The sequence below is a fragment of the Gymnoscopelus braueri genome (assembly GCF_963280865.1).
Source record: "Gymnoscopelus braueri genome assembly, chromosome: 11".
NCBI classification, from domain to species: Eukaryota; Metazoa; Chordata; class Actinopteri; order Myctophiformes; family Myctophidae; genus Gymnoscopelus; species Gymnoscopelus braueri.
Window position 1 is genome coordinate 9,262,162 of NC_137613.1, and position 26,639 is coordinate 9,288,800.

The 26,639-nt window shown below is 43.1% G+C and overlaps 1 protein-coding gene across 4 annotated transcripts in view; it reads left to right on the plus strand.

The window, feature by feature from the left end:
• Positions 1-26,343, plus strand: part of pdcd6ip (programmed cell death 6 interacting protein) — a 40,972-nt gene extending 14,629 nt beyond the window's left edge. The window contains exons 6-18 of one of the 4 annotated variants that reach the window (XM_080441485.1): positions 2,345-2,445; positions 4,366-4,497; positions 6,444-6,666; positions 7,856-7,979; positions 10,093-10,270; positions 13,058-13,169; positions 13,551-13,720; positions 15,157-15,405; positions 18,091-18,225; positions 18,330-18,424; positions 19,572-19,689; positions 20,924-21,111; positions 24,411-26,343. In XM_080441485.1, the coding sequence (XP_080297611.1) occupies positions 2,345-2,445; positions 4,366-4,497; positions 6,444-6,666; positions 7,856-7,979; positions 10,093-10,270; positions 13,058-13,169; positions 13,551-13,720; positions 15,157-15,405; positions 18,091-18,225; positions 18,330-18,424; positions 19,572-19,689; positions 20,924-21,111; positions 24,411-24,606 (2,021 nt within the window). In that variant the 3' untranslated portion in view covers positions 24,607-26,343. Of the gene's footprint in view, positions 1-2,344; positions 2,446-4,365; positions 4,498-6,443; positions 6,667-7,855; positions 7,980-10,092; positions 10,271-13,057; positions 13,170-13,550; positions 13,721-15,156; positions 15,406-18,090; positions 18,226-18,329; positions 18,425-19,571; positions 19,690-20,917; positions 21,112-24,410 lie in introns of all 4 variants that reach the window. The other 3 variants (XM_080441486.1, XM_080441484.1, XM_080441487.1) reach the window with 3 other exon arrangements.
• The last annotated feature ends 296 nt before the right edge of the window (positions 26,344-26,639 follow it).

Below are 26,639 nucleotides of genomic sequence, written 5' to 3' on the forward strand. Positions count from 1 at the left end.
TTGATGGATGGTATGAAACAGAAATAACTGTCCAGCTGGCTGCAGCATGAACAGGGTAGACGCCCACGTATCTAAGCTGTATTGTACTTACAGGGGAAGTATTTATAAAGATCGATCCATTTCCATTTTGGTCAAAAGAGACTCGAGAGTAGATTGTCACCAGCGTTGCCAGATTCTGCGAGAGAAACAAGCAACCAGGTCTAGGAAAAACCAGCCCAAAAGAAGCGACTATGGGTCACATGAGCACTTTAACATGTACATCAAGCTATTTGAAAATAGCAGATCTACAAGCTCACAACGCGTCGCATCGCGACGCGTTGTGAGCTTGCAGATCGGCTATTTTCAAATAAAATCTTGCGGGCGAAATTATAATAAGCAGACCTGGCAACCCTGATTGTCACCATCGGTTATTTTGTGCGGCTTTATTCACAAACTGAACAGGTACGAATGGGATACAGTTATTAGCCTCTAGTCTCTGTAGTGCTTACCCTGGCAATATTTTGGGGATTGATACCTCCCCCCCAACGCTAAAAGAAAGCAAGCACATGCACATGGATTTGATCTAATACAAGGTTTGAGTGTCTCCGTAAAGTGAACCCGGTGCATTAGATCAGGGCTGTCGGCTACTACGTCCTTGCTGCTAAAAGGCTGCCGTACATCAGACACAGCAGACGGCACGTAGCCCTCTGCTGTGTGTGTGTGAGCACCTAACCGCCAGGGCCCACTTAACCAGATCTCACCCTTTGTGTGCCAGTGTTGCACTTAAGACTGCAGTTTTACAGTCTCGGTCCACACACTTTATTGCCTTCTTCTCTGTTGGATTTGATCAGTGCACCGACGTGCTCAAAACGGTGGTGAATTTGTGCAATGTAGCTGTACAAGCGAGTTACATCCACTGCTGTTTAGTGAGTGTAAAAGCTCTGCGGTACACAAGAGAGCAACACGGCCCCAAACACTGCTCTGAAAGACACTTGAGAGGTTGTGCTGTAATTGTGTATTGTGCAGACTGTGCACGTGTCCATATACTAGGCCTGTCCCCGACTAAGGATTTGTTTAGTTGAATCTAATTGGCGACTAATTGCCAATAGTCGACTGGCATTTGACTAATGCAAAAAAAAATAAAAGTTTTTTTTTTAATGGCCAATACATTTTATTTCAAAGGGCCAAGTCTACACAGTTTGTTTTGTGTCTCCAGCAGAGTTTCTAGTGTCTCTATCTCTCTCTGGAAGAGGTTGCACATGAACTCTGCAGCCGCACTGAGGCGCTCCAACACAAACAATACTAATACAAAGACGAGGAATAAGAAGAATAAAGTGGAAGTTACGTGTGGTTGCAGCCTTGCAGGTGTACACTTGGCCAAAAAACAATAAAAAAAATGTTTGGCCATTAAAATAAAATAATAATAATCTCGACTAGATTCGACTAAGAGACACGCAGTCGACTCGGACCCCCCGCGACTAACCAGTCGACTATTCGACTTAGTCGAGATCAGGCCTACCATACACAGCACAGTCCTCCAAAGAGAGTTAACCCATTAAGACCTGAAGCCGATTCTAGAAATGTCTTCTAAATCCAAACAGTATTCTGAAAAAAAACGTATGTTTCTATATCAGTGGTTCTCAAACCTTTTCATGTCAAGGACCCTCAAAATGATATGTATTTGACCGCGGACCCCCATCTCAAAATATTTTGTCCCAGGGACCCCCCCCAGAAGCAAAGATTTGAGTTAAAAATGTTCGCTTTAAAAGAATATATATTCAAAGATTTGCACACATGTTCGCAATCTTTCATAAATAGCAGATCTACAAGCTCGGTGCCGCGCTACGAGCTTGTAGATCTGCTATTTTTAAATAGCCAAAGTGTAAAATCATGCTTTTTTTTTAGCTCAAATCAAAAAGTGACACAGATGCGTTCCTGGTCTTAATGGGTTAACCGTATATACTTTATTGTACGACATATGGAGAAAACCACCGATCTTCAAGGTTGTGTGACGTGTTGTGAGATTTTATATTTTATATTGTCTATTTCTTTCACCCTGTCTATTTATTTAAAGCCGCCACGTGCCAATCGCGTAGATCTACGTGAACCTAATTTTCTTTTTCTTTTTTTTCTTTTTCTTTTTTTTTCCAATTTGACCCAAAGACCAAGGAGATATGATTGTTCAAAGATCTAGACTCCTATCCACTTCCTTGTTAACTTAAAACTTAAAAATTCTGTATCTCGGCTCCTGAGTACTTTTTTTTCTTTCAATGAAAAACTCTGGCACTGGCTAAAAAAATATGAAAATACCTCTGGCAGTTAATGAGTTAACACTGGATTGTTTTTTTTTATTATGTTTCAACAGATAAAATGAAGGATGCCAGCATCGCTAAGTTAGCCAATCAGGCAGCAGATTTCTATGGCGACGCATTCAAACAATGCCAGTACAAAGAGAATCTTCCTAAGGTATGTGCAGGACACACACACACACACACACACACACACACACACACACACACACACAGAACGCTCTTGACTTTGTGTTCTATTGACACGTGGGCCTACCACTGCATTTACAATGTTGTAGAGAGTCTGAGTCTTGGTTCGGTATGTTTGACCGTCCATGTGTGTGTGTGTGTGTGTGTGACTGTGCATTATTTTATGTACATACTGTATGTGTGTATTTGAGATGGAGTGCAGCACTATATACAGCCCGGCACTCTGGGTGTGGGCCTGTCCCCATCACAACTTCTCTCTGTCCTCCATTGGTCTTGTTTTCCATCCTGTCCTCCTCCATTCTGATTGGGTCTCTATTATGATGATTGATTACTATTAAAACTGCATTGTGATTCTCACTGCTCTTGATGGGGGGGGGGGGGTCTCTCTTATAGCATCTAATAAAGGGGGCTTCTGAAAAGGTGTTCTGATAACCGCTTACTGACAACGTTCTCACAGCATGACCAATGCACGCACGCAGACACACACGCGTACACACACACACACACACACACACACACACACACACACACACACACACACACACACACACACACACACACACACACACACACACACACACCCCCCTTTGGGACCGATTAGTAACAAGTTGATATTGAAAAGATGCTTGACCATCATTCGGGAAAGGTCTGTGAAACTGGAAGGCCTCTTTTTGGGGAGGTTCAAATTTGTAAAGATTATCCCTAATTTAACTAACAGGTCAGAAGCACATTAAGAGGCTGTTAACTGAGCTCAGACATTCCTGTAATTTAAATTGTATTACAATATTTTGCTTAGAAAATGATGCACATAATGGGTAATGAAACAATTGGGTCAGTACCCTTATATCCGCAAAAGAGGGCAGTCACCGCTGATCGTGGTCCGTGCCCGCACTGAACGTAGGCCACACAGCGACAGCCACGTTTCAAAGACCATCAGAGCTAGGGCTGTGTCACCATTACAAAGTTAACCCATTAAGACCTGAGGCCGCGTCTAAAAAATTCAAAATCCTAAAAATGTTTCTGAAAAAAATAATTTTCACGATTTTTCAAAAATAGCAGATCTACAAGCTCGTAGCGCGGCACTCGGTGCCGCGCTATGAGCTTGTATATCTGCTATTTTTGAATAGCCAAAGAAATCTGAAGTGACACAGATGCGTTACAGGTCTTAAAGGGTTAAGTTGACGATTAATTGTCACTCAAATAATTGCGATTTAACGATTTAATTTAATTGCGAATAGGCGTTTATTTATGTAATGATTCACAATTATTTGAGGTTTGATTACGTATTCGACCTCTCCCAATTCATTCCCATCGAATGTTTAGTAAATATGGTCTGCGGGGCTTATAGAGGAGACAGGAAAACGATAGAGGGAAAAAAAACCACTTCATATACTTCTAACAGCATTTTAAATTCAGCCTCTATTCCATTTGTTTTCCTGATAAATAGATGTGAATATAATTACACATGCACCACACACACACACACACACACAAGCAGATGGCCATGGAACGTTTGATGCAGGTTAAAGCGGATGTTTCTGAAAGGTTAAACACTCATGGCCTGTTCTGTTTTCTCTCTCGCTGTCTTCCTTTCTTTATGCATCCCTCGTGGTGGTGGTGGTGGTGGTGATGATTGTGTGCAATGCATGTGTGTGTGTGTGGCTGTACGTGCACTCCTTACCGCTTGTGCTTGTTTGTGATTGGCTTCCGTGGCGTCATTCGTGATTTGACCTCGCTGGTGTTTGTGTTTGTGTGCCGTTTCGTGGTTTGCCTTGCCATCGTGTGTGTGTGTGTATGTGTATATATATATGTGTCTGTGTGTATGTGGATATATCTGTGTTTGTGTGTGTGTGTGTGTGTTGCTCTGTGGTTGGCTCTCCCTGGTCAGTATTTTTATTTTCAGGAGGTGTTGCCCGTGCTGGCGGCTAAGCACTGCATCATGCAGGCCAACGCAGAGCTGCACCAGAGCATCTTGGCCAAGCAGAAGAAACGCTTTGGAGAAGAGATCGCGCGCCTGCAGGTATGATGCCGCGCACACACAGCACACACACCCAACCCAAGTGACCGTGTTATCACCTCTCCGCCACTGTGTCCCTTGTAGTGGCAGCCAGGGTTAGGATCCTTTTTTTGGGGGGATTTTAAAGTTTTACGATTCCTTAACGATTCCCTCTTAACACATTGCATGCCAGTCGCGTAGATCTACGCGAACCTATTTAAAGCCGCAGCGTGCCAGTCGCGTAGATCTACGCGAACCGCCGATTCCCATGTTAAGTGCCCCAGGTGCACTTTCCGAATTTTTTTTATCCATTTCCGTTTCCGGTTTCCGGTCGGAAACTGAATTATTCGGGTTCCGGTTTTTTCGATCGTATCCGCTTCCTGTCTGGGATCCTGTTTAAAACTCGATTTTCTCTGGTTGTTGTTTTTCTCCTCGCTGATCACTGTTTACCGTTGATCGGCTGTAGCTTCAAGATGGCGGCACGGATTTGGAAACTGTTTTCGCTCGCCGTTTCTCACGGATCCGCTGTGTGTTTAGAACCAAATGAACGCGCACTTTTAACTTATTTAGCGAGGTCTGTGGCGACATGAAAAAAACTAAAAAACAACAATAAAACGCACTGGTGAGTACATTATGAGATTAAACTCTGGCATGGAATGTGTTAACACATTGAATGCCAGTCGTGTATATCTACGCGAACCTACTTAATTGCGCAACGTGCCAGTCGCGTAGATCTACGCCAACTGGTCTTTTTTTTTTTTTTTTTCACTCACAGGTTCACATTGCATTGTAGGCCTCGTTCGGTACGACACATTTCATTGTAGCACCACCGGAAACGGAATTATCCGGGATCCGCGCTTCCATTCTAAAGCGGACACTAAAATGCCATTTTCTCGGTTGTAGTTTTTCTCGTCGCTGATCGCTGTTTAACATAAACCGTTGTAACTACAAGATGGCCGGATCGGATTTCGAAGCGGTTTTCACTGGTCGACTCAGAAGGATCGCCTGTGTGTTTACAAACAGTTGAACGCGCGATTTTAACGGATTTAGCTTTGTCTGTGGCGACGTGAAAAAAACTAAAACAACAATAAATCGCTGGCACTGGTGAGTACATCATGATATTAAACTCTGGCATGGAATGTGTTAACAATCCGATTCTCTATATAAATTTGGCCCTCATTATAATCTTTGATAAACACAAGTTCAATCACACATACAGTGGTGCATACATATTATTGTAGTGGTTCTCAAAGTGAGATGGTCCCTGGATCTGAGAGTGTAGACACGCACCACACTCATAGAGTGTAGAACTCTGAGAGTGTAGAAATTGGAACACGCACCACACTGTGTGTGGAGTGTAAAAATGAAACTCATTTGAAGACTCTCCTCTGCAGACTCCACCTCAGCCCGTAGCACTTGCCGTAGCCTTGACGACCTCGCAGGCTTACGCAAAGGCTAAAATGTAACTTGGATAGCATGTCATTGTTGACCTGGCATCCTATAGTTTGTATAGTGTCAATGTACACAGGCTGATGATAGGTTCTTGGTTTACTTATGTATTAGTTTATTATTAGATTCTTGGTTTACTTGTATGTATGTATTATTTTGTTACTATTATCATATTATTATTACTATTTCTATGCATTTGATGTATTATCTTGTGTTGTCCTTGCTTGCTGTCAGTCGCTCTGGGTTAAGAGCGTCTGCTAAATGCCTAAATTGTAAATTTGTACTACTTTTTCAAAGTTTGACAACCGTCTAATAGCAGACGTGAAGTCCATATGTCGGCTCTGACAATGTGATAAACCGGTTCTAGAAACGGCTCCACGTGTGATGGAACCGATTCCGGTTCCCCATGGTTGGATCTGGTTCCTCCAGTTCCGGATCCCAACCCAACCCTAGTAGTAGTGGTTAGCAAACGCTAGAAGGGTCTTATCTGAGAGGGCTCCATTTTTACCTCATCCCCTCAGCACGCAGCGGAGCTGGTGAAGACGGTGGCGTCCCGCTACGACGAGTACGTGAGCGTCAAGGACCTGAGCGACAAGATCAACCGCGCTCTCGCCGCCGCCAAGAAGGACAACGACTTCATCTACCACGACCGCGTGCCCGAGGTCAAGGACCTGGAGCACATTGGCAAGGCGGCGCTGGTCAAGGCCACCGTCATCACGCCCCCCCTCAGCCAGAAGTTCACAGGTAAAGATGCCAATCAGCCAGGGCTCAGACCCAGTGTTTGATTTTGACCAAAAAAATATGTATGTAGTTTCAGTCAGTCTTGTAGATCTGCTATTTTCAGAGCGCAACACCCAAGCGCAACCTAACTGGATCTGGTTCTACTGGATCTCTTCTCCACTATAGTCCCTCCCTAACATTTTAGTCTAGTTTTTAATTTGTTGACGAAATTGTCAATATATTTTGTCATAGCTCTAGTCATCATAGCTTAGTTTTTATGTAGCTTTCGCCAGTGAAAAAAAGGTAGTCGACGATATTCTTTTTGTCATAGTTTTAGTAGAGGAAATCAACACTGCTCAGTAGGGGTGTCACGATACTCGATACGTATCGAAATCGAACCGAAAATGACGTTCGATACAGTGTATCGAAATCAAAAGCCGTATCGCGATTCAAGGGTTAATTTAAAAAAAATACTCCCGCGCATGCGCACATCCGATTACACGTCCGGGTGAAGCCATGATCGAGCTGCGGTTGTGTTTTTCCGTGCATCGCACATACGACGGGGGAGAAAAAAAGACGACAGGACAAACCCACACACACAGAGAGAGAGACCGCTGTAGCGTTGCGTCTGTACTAGGCTACTACTTTACATTTCACCATGGCCACTGCTGAAGCCAGCGATGGTAATGATGATACACAAACGGAAGAATTGGAAAACCCTCCCGCTTCCTTTAAGTCAAAAGTCTGGCAATATTTTGGCTTCCCAGTGAATTATGAGGGCACCCGACGCGTTGTTGACAAAACGGTTACCGTTTGTCTATTATGCTCCACATTGATAGTTGCTCCGTCTTCTCTTTTTCCCCTCTACACCTATACCTCTCGGCCAACAATAGCCGATCTACAAGCTCACAACGCCTAGCAGCGCACATTGATAGTTGCTCCGTCTTCTCTTTTTCCCCTCTACACCTATACCTCTCGGCCAAAAATAGCCGATCTACAAGCTCACAACGCCGCGTTGTGAGCTTGTAGATCTGTAAAGTTCTAATCGAATCGTGACCTTAAAATCGAAAGTCGAATCGAATCGTGGATTAGGCGTATCGTGACACCCCTACTGCTCAGATCAAAGGTCTCAAACTTGAGAAGTGTTGCCAAAGCATGTTTTTTAAATTTTTTTTGCTCATTGTTTTTCATGCTTTTGGCGCGTTTTGTCCAGACCTGTTTGAGAAGATGGTTCCCATGGCGGTGCAGCAGTCCATGAGCGTGTACAGCCAGAGAAAGGCAGAGACCATCAACAGACTGGTGGGAACCATGAGGGAAGCCACCAACCTCTGCAACGGGTACGCTGTGTGTGTGTGTGTGTGTGTGTGTGTGTGTGTGTGTGTTGGATGGCATGGGCACTGGAAATAGGGCGACAATAGGATTGTTTGTCCCCTCAACTTTCATGTATCGTAGAAGACATTTTTGCAGAGTAGTGACGTGGAAATCCTTGCATAACCCATTCAAACCGGGAACGCATCTCTTGTCATTTTTAGATTTCTTTGAGCTATTCAAAAATAGCAGATATACAAGCTCTGAGTGCCGCATTATGAGCTTGTAGATCTGCTATTTTTTGGAAAAATCTTGGAAAATTTTGGGTCTTTGTGGGTCTATATATATATATAAATTTTTTTTTTTAAATGTATGTTGCTATAATATCAGTGGTTCTCAAAACCACTGATATGTATGTATTTGGCCGTGGACCCCATCTCAAAATATGTTGTTCCAGGGACCCCCAGAAGTTGTAACAAGAGTTAAAAATGTTCGCTTTTTGTTTTCAAAAATAGCAGATCTACAAGCTCATAGCGCGGCACTCGGTGCCGCGCTATGAGCTTGTAGATCTGCTATTTTTGAATAGCCAAAGAAATCTTAAAATGACACAGATGCGTTCACCGGTCTTAAAGGGGTTAATTTATGAACTCCAGTCTTTAAGTCTAGCGGAATTCAAATTCTCAAAAGATCTGCGAATACCTTGACTCGGATACAATATTAAATGTTAATAGAAAGTTTTATTTACAGCGCTGTAACGGTCACACAACATCCATACACATACATCCGGCACCAGCAAAGCACACAGACAGACTGACTTGCTCTTCCCTGACCGTCAGCTCATAATTGGCTGAAAGGAAAACAATAACACATTTGATCCTTTTCTGCTGAGCTCGTTAGTGCTGAAACATATCTCTCCTCCTGCACAGCCATAAAACTAAAGCTTACTCTACTGTGTGACCTGCGACCTGTACTCCTTACAGTCTGGGCCTATCTAAGCAGATAGCAGACTTGAGACCTGTTTCTCAGTGCACAGCCTTCTTAGGAAAACAAGATCGCTAAGCAATATTATAATATGATTTTGCTTCGTCAGTAGGCCTACATGTAAGCCAGGTGTTAGAACCGTGGCGCTTAACCTGTTCAAACCCATGACATAATTTCTCAACCACCTGCTTTTTTTCTGCACATTCAGAAAATAGCTCGAGTTGAATGAGGTGTTGAAAAGCTTTTGTTTTGGGAGTGACAAGCAAACCCAGTAATTACAGGAATAACCATGACCATACGTCATGTAGACGCGTCAACATGATTGGTTGATAGACGGTGATAGACAGACGGTCCCATCCAATCACCTGCAAAGTAGCTTGGAAAAAAAGGGGCCGCCCCCTTCATCGATTGTGCTACCGACGTCCCAGATGGAAGTAGCCTGTGAAACAAATGTGACGTAAGCTTCTTCCATCTGGCGGAAATGTGATCTTTATTCACATTCACATGCTGTTGCTTCTATCTGATAATCAGGACACGGTGAACTGAATTAACTCATTCAGTGCCACTGGCCAAAATTCATTGCAAAAAAGTGCCATTCAGTGCCACAGCCAAAATTAATTGTAAAAAAAAAAGTGCTTAGGAGCCGAGATACAGCCTTTTTCAGTAAGAAGTTAAACAAGAAGTGAATGGAGCAGAACATTTTCAAATCATCATATCTTGGGTTCTGAACATTTTTTTTTTTACGTTTTAACGTCCTCTGGCACAGGGCTTATTACATAGGACGTATTTTACGTCCAGTGGCACTAAATGAGTTAATGGTCCTAATGGATATTGTGTGTTGGTTTCAACAGCCCCATGTCTGTGGAATGCCCTCCCAGACCACCTGAGAGCGCCACAGTCCACTGATGCTTTTAAAAATGGACTAAAAACCTACCTTTTAAAAAAAGCTTTTTTCTAATTTTTCATGGACTTTGTTTGTTTTCGTACTGAGTTTTAATTTCTAAATGTTGGCCCTTTAGTTTAGCCTGGTTGGGTCTATTATAATTGTTTTGTTGCCTATGCTGTTTTTATGCTCTGCTTTTAAATCTGTAGCACTCTGAGATTCGTAAGAATGTAAAGTGCGTTATAAATAAAATGTATTATTATTATTATTATTAACAGGGTGCTGGCGTCCTTGAACCTGCCCGCCGCCCTGGAGGACCTGTCCGGGGACTCCATCCCACAATCCATCGCAGAGAAGGCCAGAGGCATCGTACAGCAGGGAGGACTGCAGAGCATCGAACAGCTGATCAGAGACCTGCCCGAACTACTGACCCGCAACAGAGAGATCCTGGATGAGGTTAGAGCGCTTACATTAGAGCTCTGCACGGCGTAATAGACCCGGAAAAACCGACCCGGGGTCCGAGTGGTAATGGTAAAAAAACGGTGGTGGAAAAAGTACTCAAATTCTTTACTTAAGTAAAAGTAACCATACTGCAATTTGAAAATACTCTTGTTATAAGTAAAAGTCCAGAATTAAAAATGTACTTGAGTAAAAGTACAGAAGTATTGGCATCAAAATGTACTTAAAGTACCAAAAGTAAAAGTACTAAAATATTTGAAAATAGCAGATCTACAAGCTTGTAGATCTGCTATTTTCAAATAGCCTAGGTGTAAAATAGGGCTGAAGTGGTTAATGTATGTTTCATAATGTAATAATTTATATCTGAAAAGTAATTAGTAACTAAAGTTTTCAAATAATTGTAGTGGTAGTAAAAGTACAATAATTGCCTCTGAGATGTAGTGGAGTAGAAGTAAAAGCATTGGAAATTGGAAATACTCAAGTAAAGTACAAACACAAAATTGTACTCAAGTACAGTACTTAAGTAAATGTACTTAGTTACTTTCCACCACTGGTAAAAACACGGACGGATCCGGACCCGTACCGGGGTCTCCGGTCCTGTCGGGTATTTTCGATAAATCAGGGTTACCCCCCGTGAAGAGCTCTATGCTAACATGCACACAGGCTGCACTATCATTCCTGGTGGTACCTTTCATTGACTTTTAGTTCCCATCACGACCTCTAGTTGAGCCTAGAGGTCCTTGGTATAGTAGGCAACATTAAGCCTAAATTTGAAAAATACCTCTATATATATATTTTGCATTTTTCCCCCTCTATCAGCCACTATATAATGATGCTGGGGTGTTTTCCTGCATTGAAAAACACTCCTCTTTCTGAAATCCGTATTTTCCCTACTATTTAGGTTACACATCCGGGTATCCGGTCCGTAAATTAACGCACGCATGTGCGCATCCGTGCGCGTCCGTGTCCGTGTGAACTTTTTACTTTCGGTTTTAAAATGCTCTCAAACTTCGTTTTGGAGGCACATAATTTACTTTTCAAAAAGCGTTTGGATAGAATTTAGTTGTTTAACTTCATATATGTGGTCAATTTGTCATGAAAGAGCCTATTTAAAAAAAAAAAATCAGAGAACCGGCAGGGGCGGGCAGTTCCGCGAATTGTATCCGAATAAAGTAACCTATATTCGGCATGGACGGTTTAGAAGTCTCCTTACTCTATGGAAGTCCTCCGTGCGTCACCCCCTGGTGGTCGGGGAAACGAACTGCTGGATTTTTTTCCTTTGTTTATCTCTGAATCGCCTACAATCCCTTTAACACACAGGGAGCGTGACGAATGTCGCGTCGTGAATCGTGTACCTCGTGACACAAACGGCAGTTTGAATTAATGTGGATTAATTGCGCCAAACAAAACGCTCCTGGCGGTGCTAATAAGGACCTTGACTTTCACAAACAACACTGTGTCTTGACCTTGACATGTCGCTCACCCTCAAAGTTAACCATAAAACTTTGACTGGGTAACTATCATAATCTTCTAGGCTTCTGAATTCTAGGCCTTTTTTGTTTTGAGTACATAATCATGCATTTCCCATCTTATCTGAAAACCCGTGGACCCTTAACACATTGACTGCCAGAATTATTTCATATTTTTTTAGCCAGTGCCAGAGTTTTTCATTGGAAAAAAAAAAGTACTCAGGAGCCGAAATACAGCATTTTTAAGTTTTAAGTTAACAAGGAAGTGGATAGGAGTCTAGATCTTCAACTAATCATATCTCCTTGGTCTTTGGGTGAAATTGGAAAAAAAAAAAAAAAAAAAAACACTTCACGTAGATCTACGCGATTGGCACGTGGCGGCTTTTAAGCGGTTCGCGTAGATCTACGTGATTGGCAGTCAATGTGTTAATGACACATAGGCTTCTTGGCTAGTTAAGACCACCCGTCCACATCACATTTGTCTTCGAGTGACTCCTTTTAGGTGATACAATTCCGCTGGTGATTGGTGTCCTGTGAATTAATGCAGTCTTTAGAAGGCACAAAAGATGGAAGACATAGGGGCATGGGGAATGAACAGAATGTTAAGACTACACAAGGGCTAAAAATGGTTGTTTGGCATGTAGTTTAAAACTGACAAGGCATGACGTCATGCCTGACGTGACAAGTAACCTTACCTGAGGCTTAGTTTAGAGCCCTGAAACGTACCTGAGCAAAAAAAAATCACTCTATGCCAGGGGGTCCCCCAGGGGGTCCTCAGAGTTACTACAGGGGGTCCGCCAAATCTTTGTGTGATATGATTGATTTTTTTCCATTAACCACTTGAACCCTAGCATCCCTATTCTGAGAAGAACTTTAGCCAAAAATAGCCGATCTACCAGCTCACAACGCCTCGCACTGCGAGGCGTTGTAAGCTTGTAGATCGGCTATTTTTGGCAAAGAGGTTAAGTGTAGAGGGGGGGGAAAGAAGAGCAGACAGAGTAAAAAAAAAGTTAAAAAGTTTAATCTGAAACACAATTTTATACAATATAGAAGGGGGTCCCTGCTTCATCTCTCTCTCATCTAGGGGGTCCTCCTTGGGCTGAAAAACTATGAAGACCCCCTGCCCTAGAGAGACATACCATGTCTCTCTCTTTCGGTTTCGTAATGTAACTTCTACACAAAGGAGAGTGAACTTCTCACTGTCCGAACACACAGTCCAACCGCTCTCACAGTAACACAACGGGGCTATTTTTGAAGTGTTGTTGTTGTTAACCTGAATACTGTATTTGCGTTTGTTTGTTTGTTTGCCCATCAGTCTCTGAAGATGTTGGAGGACGAAGAGACCACAGACAGCGACCTGAGAGCCAAGTTCAGCCAGCGCTGGAACAGAACCCCCTCTGGAGACCTTTACAAGCCCCTCCGAGCAGGTACACACACACACACACACACACACACACACACACACGCACCACAAACCTTTAGCATTATAGTGTGATTAGTGACTTGTTTTTATCAGAGTACAGTATATCGTCTCTGTAACCTTTCGGGATTCAAATCCAAAAATGGAAAAAGTAGCAGATCTACAAGCTCAAAACGCGTCGCTTCGCGCCGCGTTTCGAGCTTGTAGATCTGCTGCTTTCGACACTTTTGTGCGACGCTGTAGTATGATCAAGAGGGCCGTCAATTTACGAAAAAACACAAAAAGTTAAAATATGGAGATACGAGGTTTCTGCCCGACAACAACGATATGATATACATGCAACTGCAATACCATCTTCTTCCTCCTTTCCCCTCCTTTCGCCCTCCAGAGGGCGCTAACTTCCGCAGTGCGCTGGACAAGGCCACCCAAGCGGACCAAATGGTGCGAGAGCGCTACAACACCCACTGTGACATGATCGCCCTGCTGTGCAGACCAGAGAACGAGCTGGTGGCTGCCATCCCCTCTGCCAACCCCACCAAGACCCTGCAGGGCAGCGAGGTGTGTGTGTGTTTGTGTTACTATACTTGCGAGGACCAAGTATAGTAGAATTTGAAGAAATATACATTGTGAGGACCCTTTTCCTCGTCCTCACAAGACAAATGGTTGTTTTATAGTTTAAAAAAAAAACGATTTTTAGAAATACGTTTACAATTAGAAAAACATTCAGGTTAGGATTAGACATTTAGAGGTTAGGTTTAGGGATTGGAATTAGCGTTAAACATGATTTATACTTAGTTGCGTGCCAGTGTCATGCACCGAAAAATTGCTGATCTATAAGCTCACAACGCGTCGCAGCGCGACGCGTTGTGAGCTTGTAGATCTGCTGTTTTCTGGCTTTAGGCTTACGGTTAAAAATGGCAAAATATATACATTTTTAAATGGCATTCATAAAATGGCTGTCCTAAAGTGTTGATGTCCTCATAAGTATAGTAATGCAAACCTGTGTGTGTGTGCACACTTGCCTTACTATACTTGTGAGTGCCAAATGTCCCCGCAAGTATAGTAGAATTTGGGAAAGAGACTGTGAAAGATTGTGAAAACCATTTAGCTGGTCCTCACAAGAGAAACGGTTGATTTATGGTCAAAAAGGATATTTTTAGAGGTTTACAATTAGGAAAAGTTTCAGGTTAGGATAAGATATTTAGCATATGGCTGTGCTTTGCGTTACAATGTCCACTTTTATGTCTGTCTTGTGTAACCTGCCCGCCTCTTGGTCAGTTCATTCTTGGATAAAAGACTCATGGCTCAATGTTTTTACTGGTTAAATAAAGGCTATAATAATACTAATAATTATAAAGAGTTAGTTTAAGTTGCTTCATATAGCAGTGGTTCTCAACCTTTTCAGGCCGTGACCCCCCAGAAATAATCATATTTGAACTGGGGACCCCCACAATAATCATATTTGAACTGGGGACCCCCCAAAATGATCATATTTGAATTGTAGGAGTTGAGGCATTACATTTTCGGTTCCACAGATAAATATTGTGAAAATAGCAAAAAAAGCTCACAAAAAAGCTCACAACGCCTCGCTTTGCGAGGCGTTGTGAGCTTGTAGATCTGCTCACAATTTCTTTCTTATATTATTGACAATTTGGCCAATGTTTCACCAGTGTTTATAGTATAGTTTGTTGATTACTTTTGATGCAGTCATGGTCTTTTTCTTTTCTTTCTTTTTGAGGTATTAAAAAAGGTCTTAAAAGTCCTTAAATTGTCACTTCACTGTCATCTGGGGACCCCCCCCAAAATCACGTGGGGACATGATTTTGGGGGGAGAACCAATGTCATATAGGATGCTTAGCAGAAATGGAAATTCTGAAATGATGAACAGATGACAGCTGCCTGTGCAGTCTCCCAAGAGTTGACTTGAGAGACTTATCTTTTTTCTGACCTTGTATATATGGGTGTGTTTGTGTGTGTGTGTGTGTCCTCTTCAGGTGGTGAACGTGCTGCGTGCACAGCTGTCCCAGCTGGACGAGGTGAAGCGGGAGAGGGAGGTCCTGGAGGGAGAGATCAAGGCCGTGACCTTTGACATGTCCGTCTGCTTCCTGACGGCCCTGGCCCAGGACGGAGCCATCAACGAGGAGCAGCTGTCCCTGTCGCAGCTCGACCAGCTCTACGGCGCCTACAACCAGAGGGTACAGGCCAGCCTCCGCACGCAAGAGGACCTGCTGGGACAAGTGCAGGTACGCACGCACGCATGCACACACACACACACAGGTACACACACACACGTGCGCGTGCACTCACACAGGGATATATTTGTAGGAGGGGGGGACAAGGGGTGCAACAGTTAATCAAACTAAATCGATTTAATAAATTATCAAATCTATCTTCATAACAAAACAAATGTGTTTATTTTTTCATCCATTTTTTTACGGTAGCAAAAAAAAAATCGAAAATATAATTGTGAGCTTGTCTACGCTATTTTTGTGTGATACCGTTGTGCGACTGATTATAAAAAATAGGGCTTAAGTGTTTAATAAGACTAATTGATTTAGTTGATTAATGAATTTTCTTTTGTTCTTTTGTGTAGGCTCATTGATGTATAAAAAAAAAAAAAATGTGCTTCGATAAAGTAATTGATAATTGAAGTAGTACAAAGAAAATAATTAATAGCTGCAGTAGAGGTCTTCACGGGTCAAATATAAATACCTGAACCCAAATGGACCCGTGATTTTTTTACCCGGAACCGAATGGACCCGACCTATGGTCTAATATGAAGGGCCAATACCCGAATGGACCCGCGAAAAAAATACCCGTTACCGAAGGGACCCGGGCCATTATTAGAAATTGAGATCCGGACCCGAACAGCACCGAGAGCTGTCGGAAACCGACCCGTATAGAATCGTGACATACAAGAACCGAACCCGTACATAACCCGAGCCTCCGAAAAACCCGAACGCAAAATTGTTTGCCAACGTCATTAGTACAAGTTGTCCAGCGTTAAATAAGACTTGTTACTTTCTTACCTAAATGTATAGCCTCCATGATTATGATGTATAATCCCAGTCAATGCTCATTGGACAGCTATACAAAAATAAATCCACGTTCTAGATGTTTGTAATCCTTCTTCATTGCCAACTATAATCCACGTTTATTTGTCATGTTAAACCACATTTAATGTTGTTTAACATTATAATTGGCTTTGGAGTTTCCATTGTGCTTTGCAGAGTATACCGGTAACAACATGTTGATATTAACTCCATTATTTTACCATTTTTAACCATTAACCAAAGCGCTACGTTAATCGACAATATTTGATATAACTGGTGTATATAAATGAGTGGGTAAAATATGTCCAAGGATTCGTCAGTGATGTCACATCAGATCGCAGACGAATCCTTGCTATCTTTAAAACAACTTCGAACATGGCGTAGCGTTTGCGCTACTTCCTTGTTGCATTATGACATCACTGTCGAATCCTTGGTATCTTTGTCCTAGCCTTTCAACGTGTGTGTTGATCAGCGCCGTTAATATGCGTTGTAGTCTTTGCTCGTGGTAGTGAAACACTAAACAGGATTATAATTTCATGTCAACATTCAAGTACAAGTATCAGAAGATGTAACTCAGGTAAAGTAATGCGCCACTCTGCAAGTTTAACTAAAGTTTTCCACCTGTCCAAAGTTGTTCCTAATACAGACAGAGCCTTCGGTCAAGAAAGACATCATCAAGGCTAATACAGACAGACATACATAAATATGTTTTAATCATCCTATCCTTGTTAATATATCGCCATTTACGTCAATGATATAACATTATGTAGTGATATGATAATATAAATAGCAGCCAGTCATTGACTGCGTCACTGCCAGTCTGTCTTCTGAGCGACCGACCTCCCTCCCTCCACCCGGGTATTAATGGAACCGTCCATTTCACAGTCTGAGCCCCGAGACCCCCCGCTCGCCGGGTCCACTCGGGTATTAGTGGAACCGTGCATTTCACAGTCTGAGCCCCGAGAAACCCGCTCGCCGGGTCAATTCGGGTATTAGTGGAACCGTCCATTTCAGAGTCGGAGAACCGAGACCCGAGACGGACTGTACCGGCTCCGACCCGGACCCGGAGTCACTTCTTGTGAATGGACCCGTGACCGAGCCGGGTACGGGTCGGAACCCGGGTATTTCGGGTTACATGCCTAACCCGACGAGCTCTAAGCTGCAGCCCCACAGTTTTGACCAAGAATTTAGTCTATTTTATAAGTTATGTGCAGTTATGTGGAAGGCCCAGATGGAATTGGAAAAGAATACATTTCAGCCACTGCACCAGTGTTGATTTCGTTGGCTTAAACTTTGACGAAAAATATTGGTCGTCTACCTTTTTTCACTGACGAAAAACAAACTAAAAAACTAAGCTCTATGATGACTAAAACTATGACTAAATCTACTGACAATTTCGTCAACAAACTAAAACTAGACTAAAATGTTTGGGACGGACTAGTGGAGAAGAGATCCAGTAGAACTAAGACAAGTCATCATGTGTGTGCGTGGGTGTCGCAGACCAAAATAGTTGATCTACAAGCGCTGCGACGCGTTGTGAGCTTGTAGATCGGCTGTTTTCGTTAAAATTAAAATCATTTCTATGCCATCACGTCCCGCCAAAAATACATTTTAGTCGACTAAATCAACTGTAGATTTAGTCGACTAAAACTAGACTAAAAGTAAACATATCAGATGACTAAAATATGACTGAAACGGAATTCTATTCAAAAGACTATATGACTAAAACTAAATCAAAATTTGCTGTCAAAATCAACACCGCACTGACCCCCAGAGCATGTAGACATGCTTGTATTCATTTACACAAGAATGTCTAGGTGTGATCTGTCACTTGTGCTGGAAAAAACACAGACTGTGCTCCTCCTTTCCTTGCAGACGTCTCACCAGGAGTTCAGCAGCCTGAAGCAGTCCAACACCGAGGCCAACGCCAGAGAGGAGGTGCTGAAGAAGCTGGCCGCCGCGCACGACAGCTACGTGGAGATCAGCAACAATCTGCACGAAGGCACCAAGGTACCTAACGCCACGGCACGTCACGGGACAAATACGCCATCTCTTACTCTATTTATTTAGCTATTCATTTATTTGTTCCTTTCTTGTCTTCTTCTTCCCTCTAGTTCTACAATGGCTTAACGGAGATACTGCTAAAGTTCCAGAATAAGTGCAGCGACATCGTCTTCGCTCGCAAGACAGAAAGGGATGAGCTGCTCAAGTATGTAAATCCATTATAACACTCTGTGTATCTACTGTATGTGTGTACTGAGTTATAATGGAACGTTTTGTCTGTTTTTAATACGTTGATAAGGCAAGTACACCCTCGCTTTCAGAAAGTAGGTCAGGTTGACTTGTTGGCCAAAAGCAATGGTTTCTTTACTAGTGAGCTATATTTTTTTTTTGGTCATCTTGCACACAGACAGCTTTATCATCATAAAATATAACACATGTTGCTTTCAAGTTCAACACATGGAGTCATATGAATCCTTCACCTTTTAAATGCATATATACAGTACATATGTCTTTTTTCATTTTACAAACTATTTCATGCACCATTTTATTAATCCAATCCAATCCACTTTATTTATATAGCACATTTCACAACCAGGGTTTACAAAGTGCTGTACAGAAAAGCATGCAAAATACACTGTTAAAACATGCTAGAAACACAGAAATCATCAGCAAAACACACAAAAAACAAATAAGACAGAGACCACAGAAACTCTCAAGCGGGGTTAAAATGCCAAGGTATAAAGATGTGTCTTAAGTCGAGATTTAAAATTCTCAATGGTGGGGGCCCTTTTAACATGGGGGGGGGGGGCGCATTCCATAGTGTGGGGGCTATGGCAGCAAAGGCTCGGTCGCCTCTGGTCTTTACTGTGACCTCGAGATTTAGCTGGCCGGCAGACCGCAGTGACCTTGGGGGGGGGGGGACCTTTATGAGGTCAGAGAGGTACTGTGGAGCCAAGCCATTCAGGGATTTAAAGACAAACAATAGAATTTTAAAATCAATTCTGAAACGAACTGGTAGCCAGTGGAGTGAGGCCAGCACGGGCGTAATGTGCTCACGCCTACTGGTTCCTGTCAGGAGGCGTGCCGCAGAATTTTGGACCAGCTGCAGGCGTGCCAAGGAGGCTTGATTTAGCCCCGACATACAACGCGTTACAGTAATTTTTTCAGCTTTTGTATTTCTGGAGAACATTTGATAGATGAGGCTCAATATTTCCCACAATGCTTTACAATAGGCAATCTCTGGTCACTACAGCTGTGGATAAATCCACTGCTAAGTCTGTGGTTGCTAAGAAACAGCTGTAAACGGGCAGGGAACAGCAGTTCAAGTTGTTGTTTCTGTTGTTTTTCACCAGGGAGCTGCAGCAGAGCATCGCACGGGAGCCCAGCGCACCGTCCATTAACGTTCCCGCCTACCAGAGCAACCTCGCCCCCACTGCCGCTGGCCCCACCCCTGCACCCAGGACAGTCTTTGTAAGTTCCCTATATGTCGGCTCAAAAACGTTGTGGTTGCATGTGGACAACCTATCAAATATCGAACTATTCAATTTAGCTTTAAACACTGGTCTCCTGTATTTCTGTTGCTTCTCCTTTAACCCAGTGGTTCTCAACCTTTTCAGGCTGTGGCCCCCCAAAAAAAATCATATTTGAGCTGGGGACCCCCCCCACCCTTTGAGGCATTACATTTAGTTTGACTCTGTTCCACAGATAAATATTGTGAAAATAGCAGATCTACAAGCTCGCAACGCCTCAAGCTGCGAGGCTATTTTCATTTTTTTTTGCCTCTTATGTTATTTGACAATTTGTAATGTTTGTAATGTTTGACAATGCAGTTTGTTGGTTACGTTTGATGCAGTAATGGTCTTTTGTCATTTCATATATCTTTTAACACATTGAATGCCAATCGCGTAGATCTACGCGAACCTATTTAAAGCCGCAGCGTGCCAGTCGCGTAGATCTACGCGAACCGCCGATTCGCGTTGAAAATTTTCCAGGTGCACTTTCGGAATTTTTTGATCCATTTCCGCTTCCGGTTTGAAGACCGGAAACAGAATTATTTGGGATCCGGTTTTGACGATCACGTCCGCCCTCGTTCTGCAGACGAAACTGAAACTCCATTTTCTCCTTGTAGTTTTTTCTCCTCGCATATCACTGTTTAACGTAAACCGTTCTAACTACAACATGGATGCCCCGTTTGACACGTGGTCTTCACTGGGAGATACAGTGAGATGTCGCGGATGTAAACAGACCGTGTACGGCTCAATCTTAAGGATTTTAACAAGATCTATGGCGACATGAAAAAAACAAAAAAACAACAATAACACGTTGGCACTGGTGAGTACATTATGAGATTAACCTCTGGCGGTCAATGTTCAGTTAAGGTATTAAAAAGGTCTTAAAATTCCATAAATTATCACTTCACTTTACCGTCATCTGGGGACCCCTCTAGCAGTGGTCCATAGCGTTAGAATAACTCCTTCTAACGCTATGGACCAGAGCTAGGGACCCCCCCCCCCCCAAAAAGGCATGTGGGGTCCCGACCCACAGGTTGAGAACCACTGCTTTAACCAGTGTCATTCACAAGTCTGAGTAACTAAGTAAATAAAGCCATTCTGAAACCTGACGTTTTCCAACATGGATGCATATTGACCGTGCTTTGGTCTTGTGTGTGTGTGTGTGTGTGTGTGTGTGTGCGTCCTAGGCCCAGCAGCAGCCCCAGTCCAAACCCCTGCCTCCTGCCAGACCCCCTCCACCCAGCGGCGTCACCCCGCAGGCCGCCTCCGCCGCGCCGGGCAACCCGCCGCCCAACGCCCCTCCGACGGGCAACCCCCCGTCCATGGCCCCGCTCACCCAGGCCCAGGGACCGCCGTATCCCACCTACCAGGGATATGCCCCGTAAGTTGTCCCGTCACACACACACACACGCGTTCCACGGTCCTGGACCACAGTGTGGTATGGTTTAGTTAACCCATTAAGACCTGTAACACATCTGTGTCATTTTTTATTTGAGCTAAAAAGCATTATTTTACACTTTGGCTATTCAAAAATAGCAGATATGCAAGCTCATAGCGCGGCACCGAGTGCCGCGCTACGAGCTTGTAGATCTGCTATTTATGAAAAATCGTGAACATTAGGGGTGTGCCGATACACTAATTTCACCAAACGATACGATACGATATTTGGCTCACAACTTCGATACGATTTCGATACGATACGATACGCACTTTTTTTATTATGAAAAATATATGGGGGAGAAAAAAAGCAAATGCAAACAAGTAATTCTGTTTTTGCATTATTCAGATATGCGAACTTGTAGCTTTTCAGCTACAATTGCCGTTTTGAATCCAAATAGGGCAATAGTGTGACACCTGACCCGAAAAAAAAACAACATGTTGTCACCCTTTTCACCTCGGGGCTGTTTGCATGCCTGATTATTATTATTGTTAAAAAAAAAATAATAAAAAAAAAAAAAAAAAAATTTTGTAAACGATTTTTTTTTCTTCAAAACGATACATATCGTCACGAAAACGTATCGCGATATATCGCGGGACGATATATCGGCACACCCCTAGTGAACATGTGTGCAAATCTTTGATTTTTAACTAAAATTTTTACTCAAATCTTTGCTTCTGGGGGGGTCCCTGGAACAACATATTTTGAGATGGGGGGTCCACGGTCAAATACATATCATTTTCTGGGTCCTTGACATGAAATCGGCTTCAGGTCTAAATGGGTTAACTCATCTGGGGATGAAAAGGTCACTCATGTGTTAGACAAGTGCCATCTAGTGAAAACGCACCCAAAAAAAAGTCGTCAAAGACGTCCTTGGCAGTGAATGATTTCATATACCCACAGGAGGAAAATAAAGATCTACGTTAATTCCTTATGGTTATAATGAACTCTAAAGCTGGTACCAGTATAAAATAGTTTGTAACTGTACGGTCAAATATTACAGCTGGTGGTTTAGATGGCCGTCTTGGTGGTGGAGGAATTGAGGAGAGAGAAGGAAGGAAGAAAGGGAGAGAGAGACAGATGAAGGAGACAAGGAGGTGCATTGAAGGGCTGCTGATTTGAAGACCTACAGAAATAAGAGGGAAAGGAGGATGAACAGTGGTGGAGTTATGGAGATGCAGAAATAGAAATGCTGAGAAGACGAGCCAAGAAAAAGACAGTGTAAATCAGTGTTGTGGGGGGAAAACCCTGATCTACTTTAGCAGCCCTACAATAAGTGATCCTCTCCTCTTACAGAGGCGTAAGGGTCCACCACCCTTACCCCGGGTGGTCCCCGCCATTGAGAACCGGCGGTGACGTAAGGTATGGAATTTGGAAAGCCCGGTGTGTTTGCCTATGTGTGAGGGATTATCTAGTGTCATCCAATCTGATGGGATGATTATCTATTAACCTTTATTATAAAGCATGTAGTCATTATCATAATAGTCTCCACTAGCTATTTCACAATCTCGTCGCACAGACTGTGTGACGACGGAAGCTTTGAACATTGTGTGAGAAGCCTGAGAGGCAACAGTCTGGCTCAAGAGACTATTATCATAACTGACTGGCATGATAACAACGCAACCCAGGTTGTTGCAAAATGCAGCTTTAAAGAAGTACTGTTGGGGTTGAAACGCTGGTCTCTTCGTGAAATATTGTCTGCATCGTGGCAACCTTTTTTTTCTTTTCTTCCATCGACTATGCTCCATGGTCAGCATCACCTGCAATTTTGGTGTGCGCCCTTCCGGCCTGTTTGAAAAACGCGGCCTAGAAAGTAGGCTGCGATCACTGTTAGTAGATCACTGTTTCTCACGGACCTTTAACATAGGTGACAATTAAATTCAATTAAATTCATGCATACGGTGCAGGGTTAAAAATGGCAATTGTTTGTTTGTTTGTTTATTTTCATTTAAAAAATAATTTGAAAAATGATACACAAAGATTCAATCAAAAGTAGAGGGGAATGCCTAAAAACTAGGGGTGTGCCGATATATCGTCCCGCGATATATCGCGATACGTTTTCGTGACGAAATGTATCGTTTTTATTTATTTTCATTTTTTTTACAATCATAATAATCAGGCATGCAAACAGCCCCGAGATGAAAAGGGTGACAACATGTTGTTTTTTTTTCGGGTCAGGTGTCACACTATTGCCCTATTTGGATTCAAAACGGCTATTGTAGCTGAAAAGCTACAAGTTCGCATGTCTGAATAATGCAAAAACAGAATTATTTGTTTGCATTTGCTTTTTTTCTCCCCCATATATTTTTCATAATGAAAAAGTGCGTATCGTATCGAAATCGTATCGAAGTTGTGAGCCAAATATCGTATCGTTTGGTGAAATCGGCACACCCCTACTAAAAACCCTCCAGGGGCTTGAGAAGTGGCATTATTCGGGAATATGTGTACATTCATAGGATAAAATGACATCAATGTGGAATACAGATGAAGAAACGGAAACAAAAAAAGACCAATATGGACAATATAACAAAGCAATAAAATAAAACGAGACTCACAGTATCTTGTGCATGGTTAATTGCATCATGTTGTGGAGGTGTGAACTCTACTGCATTCAATCCATCTAGCTGATATTTTAATGATCAAATATGCCCTTTTTAACAGGAGCTTTTCAGTATTATCAAGGGAGAAGTCAGAAAAACCAAGTTACTTGTTTTTTTATTTCAGTCACACAACACTTGGATTGAATTTAGAATATATTTTTTATTGAGCATAATTGAGCATAGATATATGAAGCATAGTCTGGGCTCTCAGGGCTCTGTATGTATTCATTCCCTGTAAGCATGAACATTTTAGTAAATGTTACATGCCAAATGGAAATACAGGGAATGAATTTAGACCCCCAATGGGAATCTAGAAACGGAGCCTACAGGTGGATGGCGGGGAGGCGGTAGGATTGAGAATCTTCATGGGCAGCAGCAGACCGCGCCCCCAAAAATCTACGTCAATTAGTTGGGCCAGGGCGAGCCTCGGGTTCCGTGAAAAAAATAAAGAAAAATAAATCTATTACCACCAAAAAAACGTTATTTCAACTGCCCCTAGGCATAGGAGCCCATGTGGCAGCCTCCCTAACCATTCGGCTATCAGGCCGCCCCCAAATATATTTACTATTTTACTTATTTTACTTCGTCTCACTCACTCCTGTTTGTGTGTGTGTGTGTGTGTGTGTGTGTGTTCGTCTACAGGTACTACCAGGTGCCCATGGGCTACAACCCCTACGCCTACGGCCAGTACAACCAGATGCCCTACATGCCCTACCAGGCGGCCCCAGGACAGCAGCCCCCCCAGGGCTACCCCGGAGCCCCCCCCACCGGACAGCCCTACCCCGGCTACCCCCAGCAACAGCCCCCCCAGCAACAGCCCTACTACCCCCAGCAGTAAACCTGCTCTCTCGCCCCTGTTCGTTTTCTCGCCCCACACCGCCGCAACTCCGGCAGGAGAAAACGTAAAAATACGACCCCAGCAATAACCGCCACTCCCATCAACCCCCCCCCCCCCCCCTCCTCTCTTCTTCTGACCCCTCTCCCCCCTCCTCTCTCTCTCTCTCTCTCGCACTAACAAGCAGCCAAAATGACCTAAGCGAAACGGGGACTGTGGTGGCACAGCTTTGTGCTCGGTCTTAACCCCCCCCCCCCCCCCCCCTTCCCAATTCCCCCTTTTTTATTCTGTTGACCTAATTCATGCTCTGTCGTTACAACGGTGCCGCATGCGCAAAAATAGCAGATCTATAAGTTTGACTTGCTAGTTAGACCCGCTACGTTGCGCAAGTGATATCGTCGTCTTACGACGAAGTATAAATCAGGATCCTTAAAGGAGTAGTTCATACAAAAAAGTACTTATTATCTATCAATTACACAACCCCATGAAGCCTTGAATTCGTGGAGATTTATTTGTTTTCGTCACATTCCTAAGCCAATAATTTGATGACCGGCGGTCTTTCAGAAGACTATTTGAGTCTCCTACCGGATACATTAGCATCTTTCCGCTGGTCATCAAATTATTGGCTTAGGAATGTGCCCAAAACAAAAAAATCTCCATGTAATTCATGGAGATTTTTTGCTTCATGGGGTGTGTAACTGAAAATAAGTCATTTTCTTGGGTGAACTACTCCTTTAACCCTCCCGACCTCTCCTCTCCTCCCTGGTCTTATTGCACTCCATGCACTAACCCCGTTTAGATTTTTTTTATTGTTTAATGTACTTCTGTTGGTTTCTAATGATTTTTGTTTAAATTAAACTTACGGTTTAAAAAAAAAATCCTAAACTTCATTTTTAAGTCCTGATGTCCGCTGATGATACTGATGTCCTTTTTGTCTGGGCTGGATGGCTGTACAACACTAGAGGACTCTGGGATAGCGCATCCCGGAGGTGGAGGGGTGCATCCCGGAGGTGGAGGGGTGCATGTGTGTTTTTTGTTTTTGTTTGTTAGTTTTTTCTTTTTGGGGTAGATTTTCTTTATCTTCCTGATCTTGTGGGAGCGCAGCACGCCACTGATTGGCTCGTCATCAGCGACCTTAACGACCCCCACCCCATGCATCCCTTTCCACCACCGTCGGCTATATTCCTATTTTTGTAATGTATGCACCGCTGATGCACAAACCTGTAGAAACCAAGGTTTTAGGTTTTCTAACGTATAGATGACGACTGTTGAGAGAGAAAATCTCTCTCTCCCTCTGACTCTTTCGCTCTTTCTCTCTCTCTCTCTCTCTACTTTCTCTCGCTCACCCAGGGAACGTTGGTATATTAATGTTTTACAATCAGAGGCTGTACACGGCTGTAGAAGTTGGGATAATTGGTTCTATAAGTAAATATATACATATTATATATATATATATAAAGACTGTTTATGTGGTTACACCCTAACCAAGACACTTCACTCTGTGTGATGCACTCTTAAAAAAAGCCCCGATTTCATTGTTTGTCGCACGGCGGCTGGTGTTTTGCGTGACAAAAAAATAGCAGACCTACAAGCTCACGCTTGTAGGTCTGGCGTTTTTTCGGCGTGCAACGCGGGCCGTGCGACGGAGCATAAATTTAGGCTTCAATGCTCTTTGTTGTTTGTTTTTTTTTGATTTTTTTTTCTTCTAATGTGATTAAAAAACATCTCTGTATATGGGCAGCATGCTTGACGTGTTCAACTGTGTTTTTGACTCCCGTCTTTGTCGATACTTGGTCGTGTCCGGGGGGGTGGGGAAGTAAGACGGAAGTCTCTACGTCCTCCCGGTGGGGGGGGGCTCCTCACTAGAGTTCTCAAATTCTGCCTTAACCCATTAACTCTTTGACTGCGGTTGACTCGATAACGCGTCAATTGCTAGTTTGTCCAGTTGGCCGTCGACGCGTTAGACGCGTTGGACGCGCGTTCATTGTTTAATCTCTGATCGCACTATTCTGCAATGTTTCACTCTAGGATTCGGG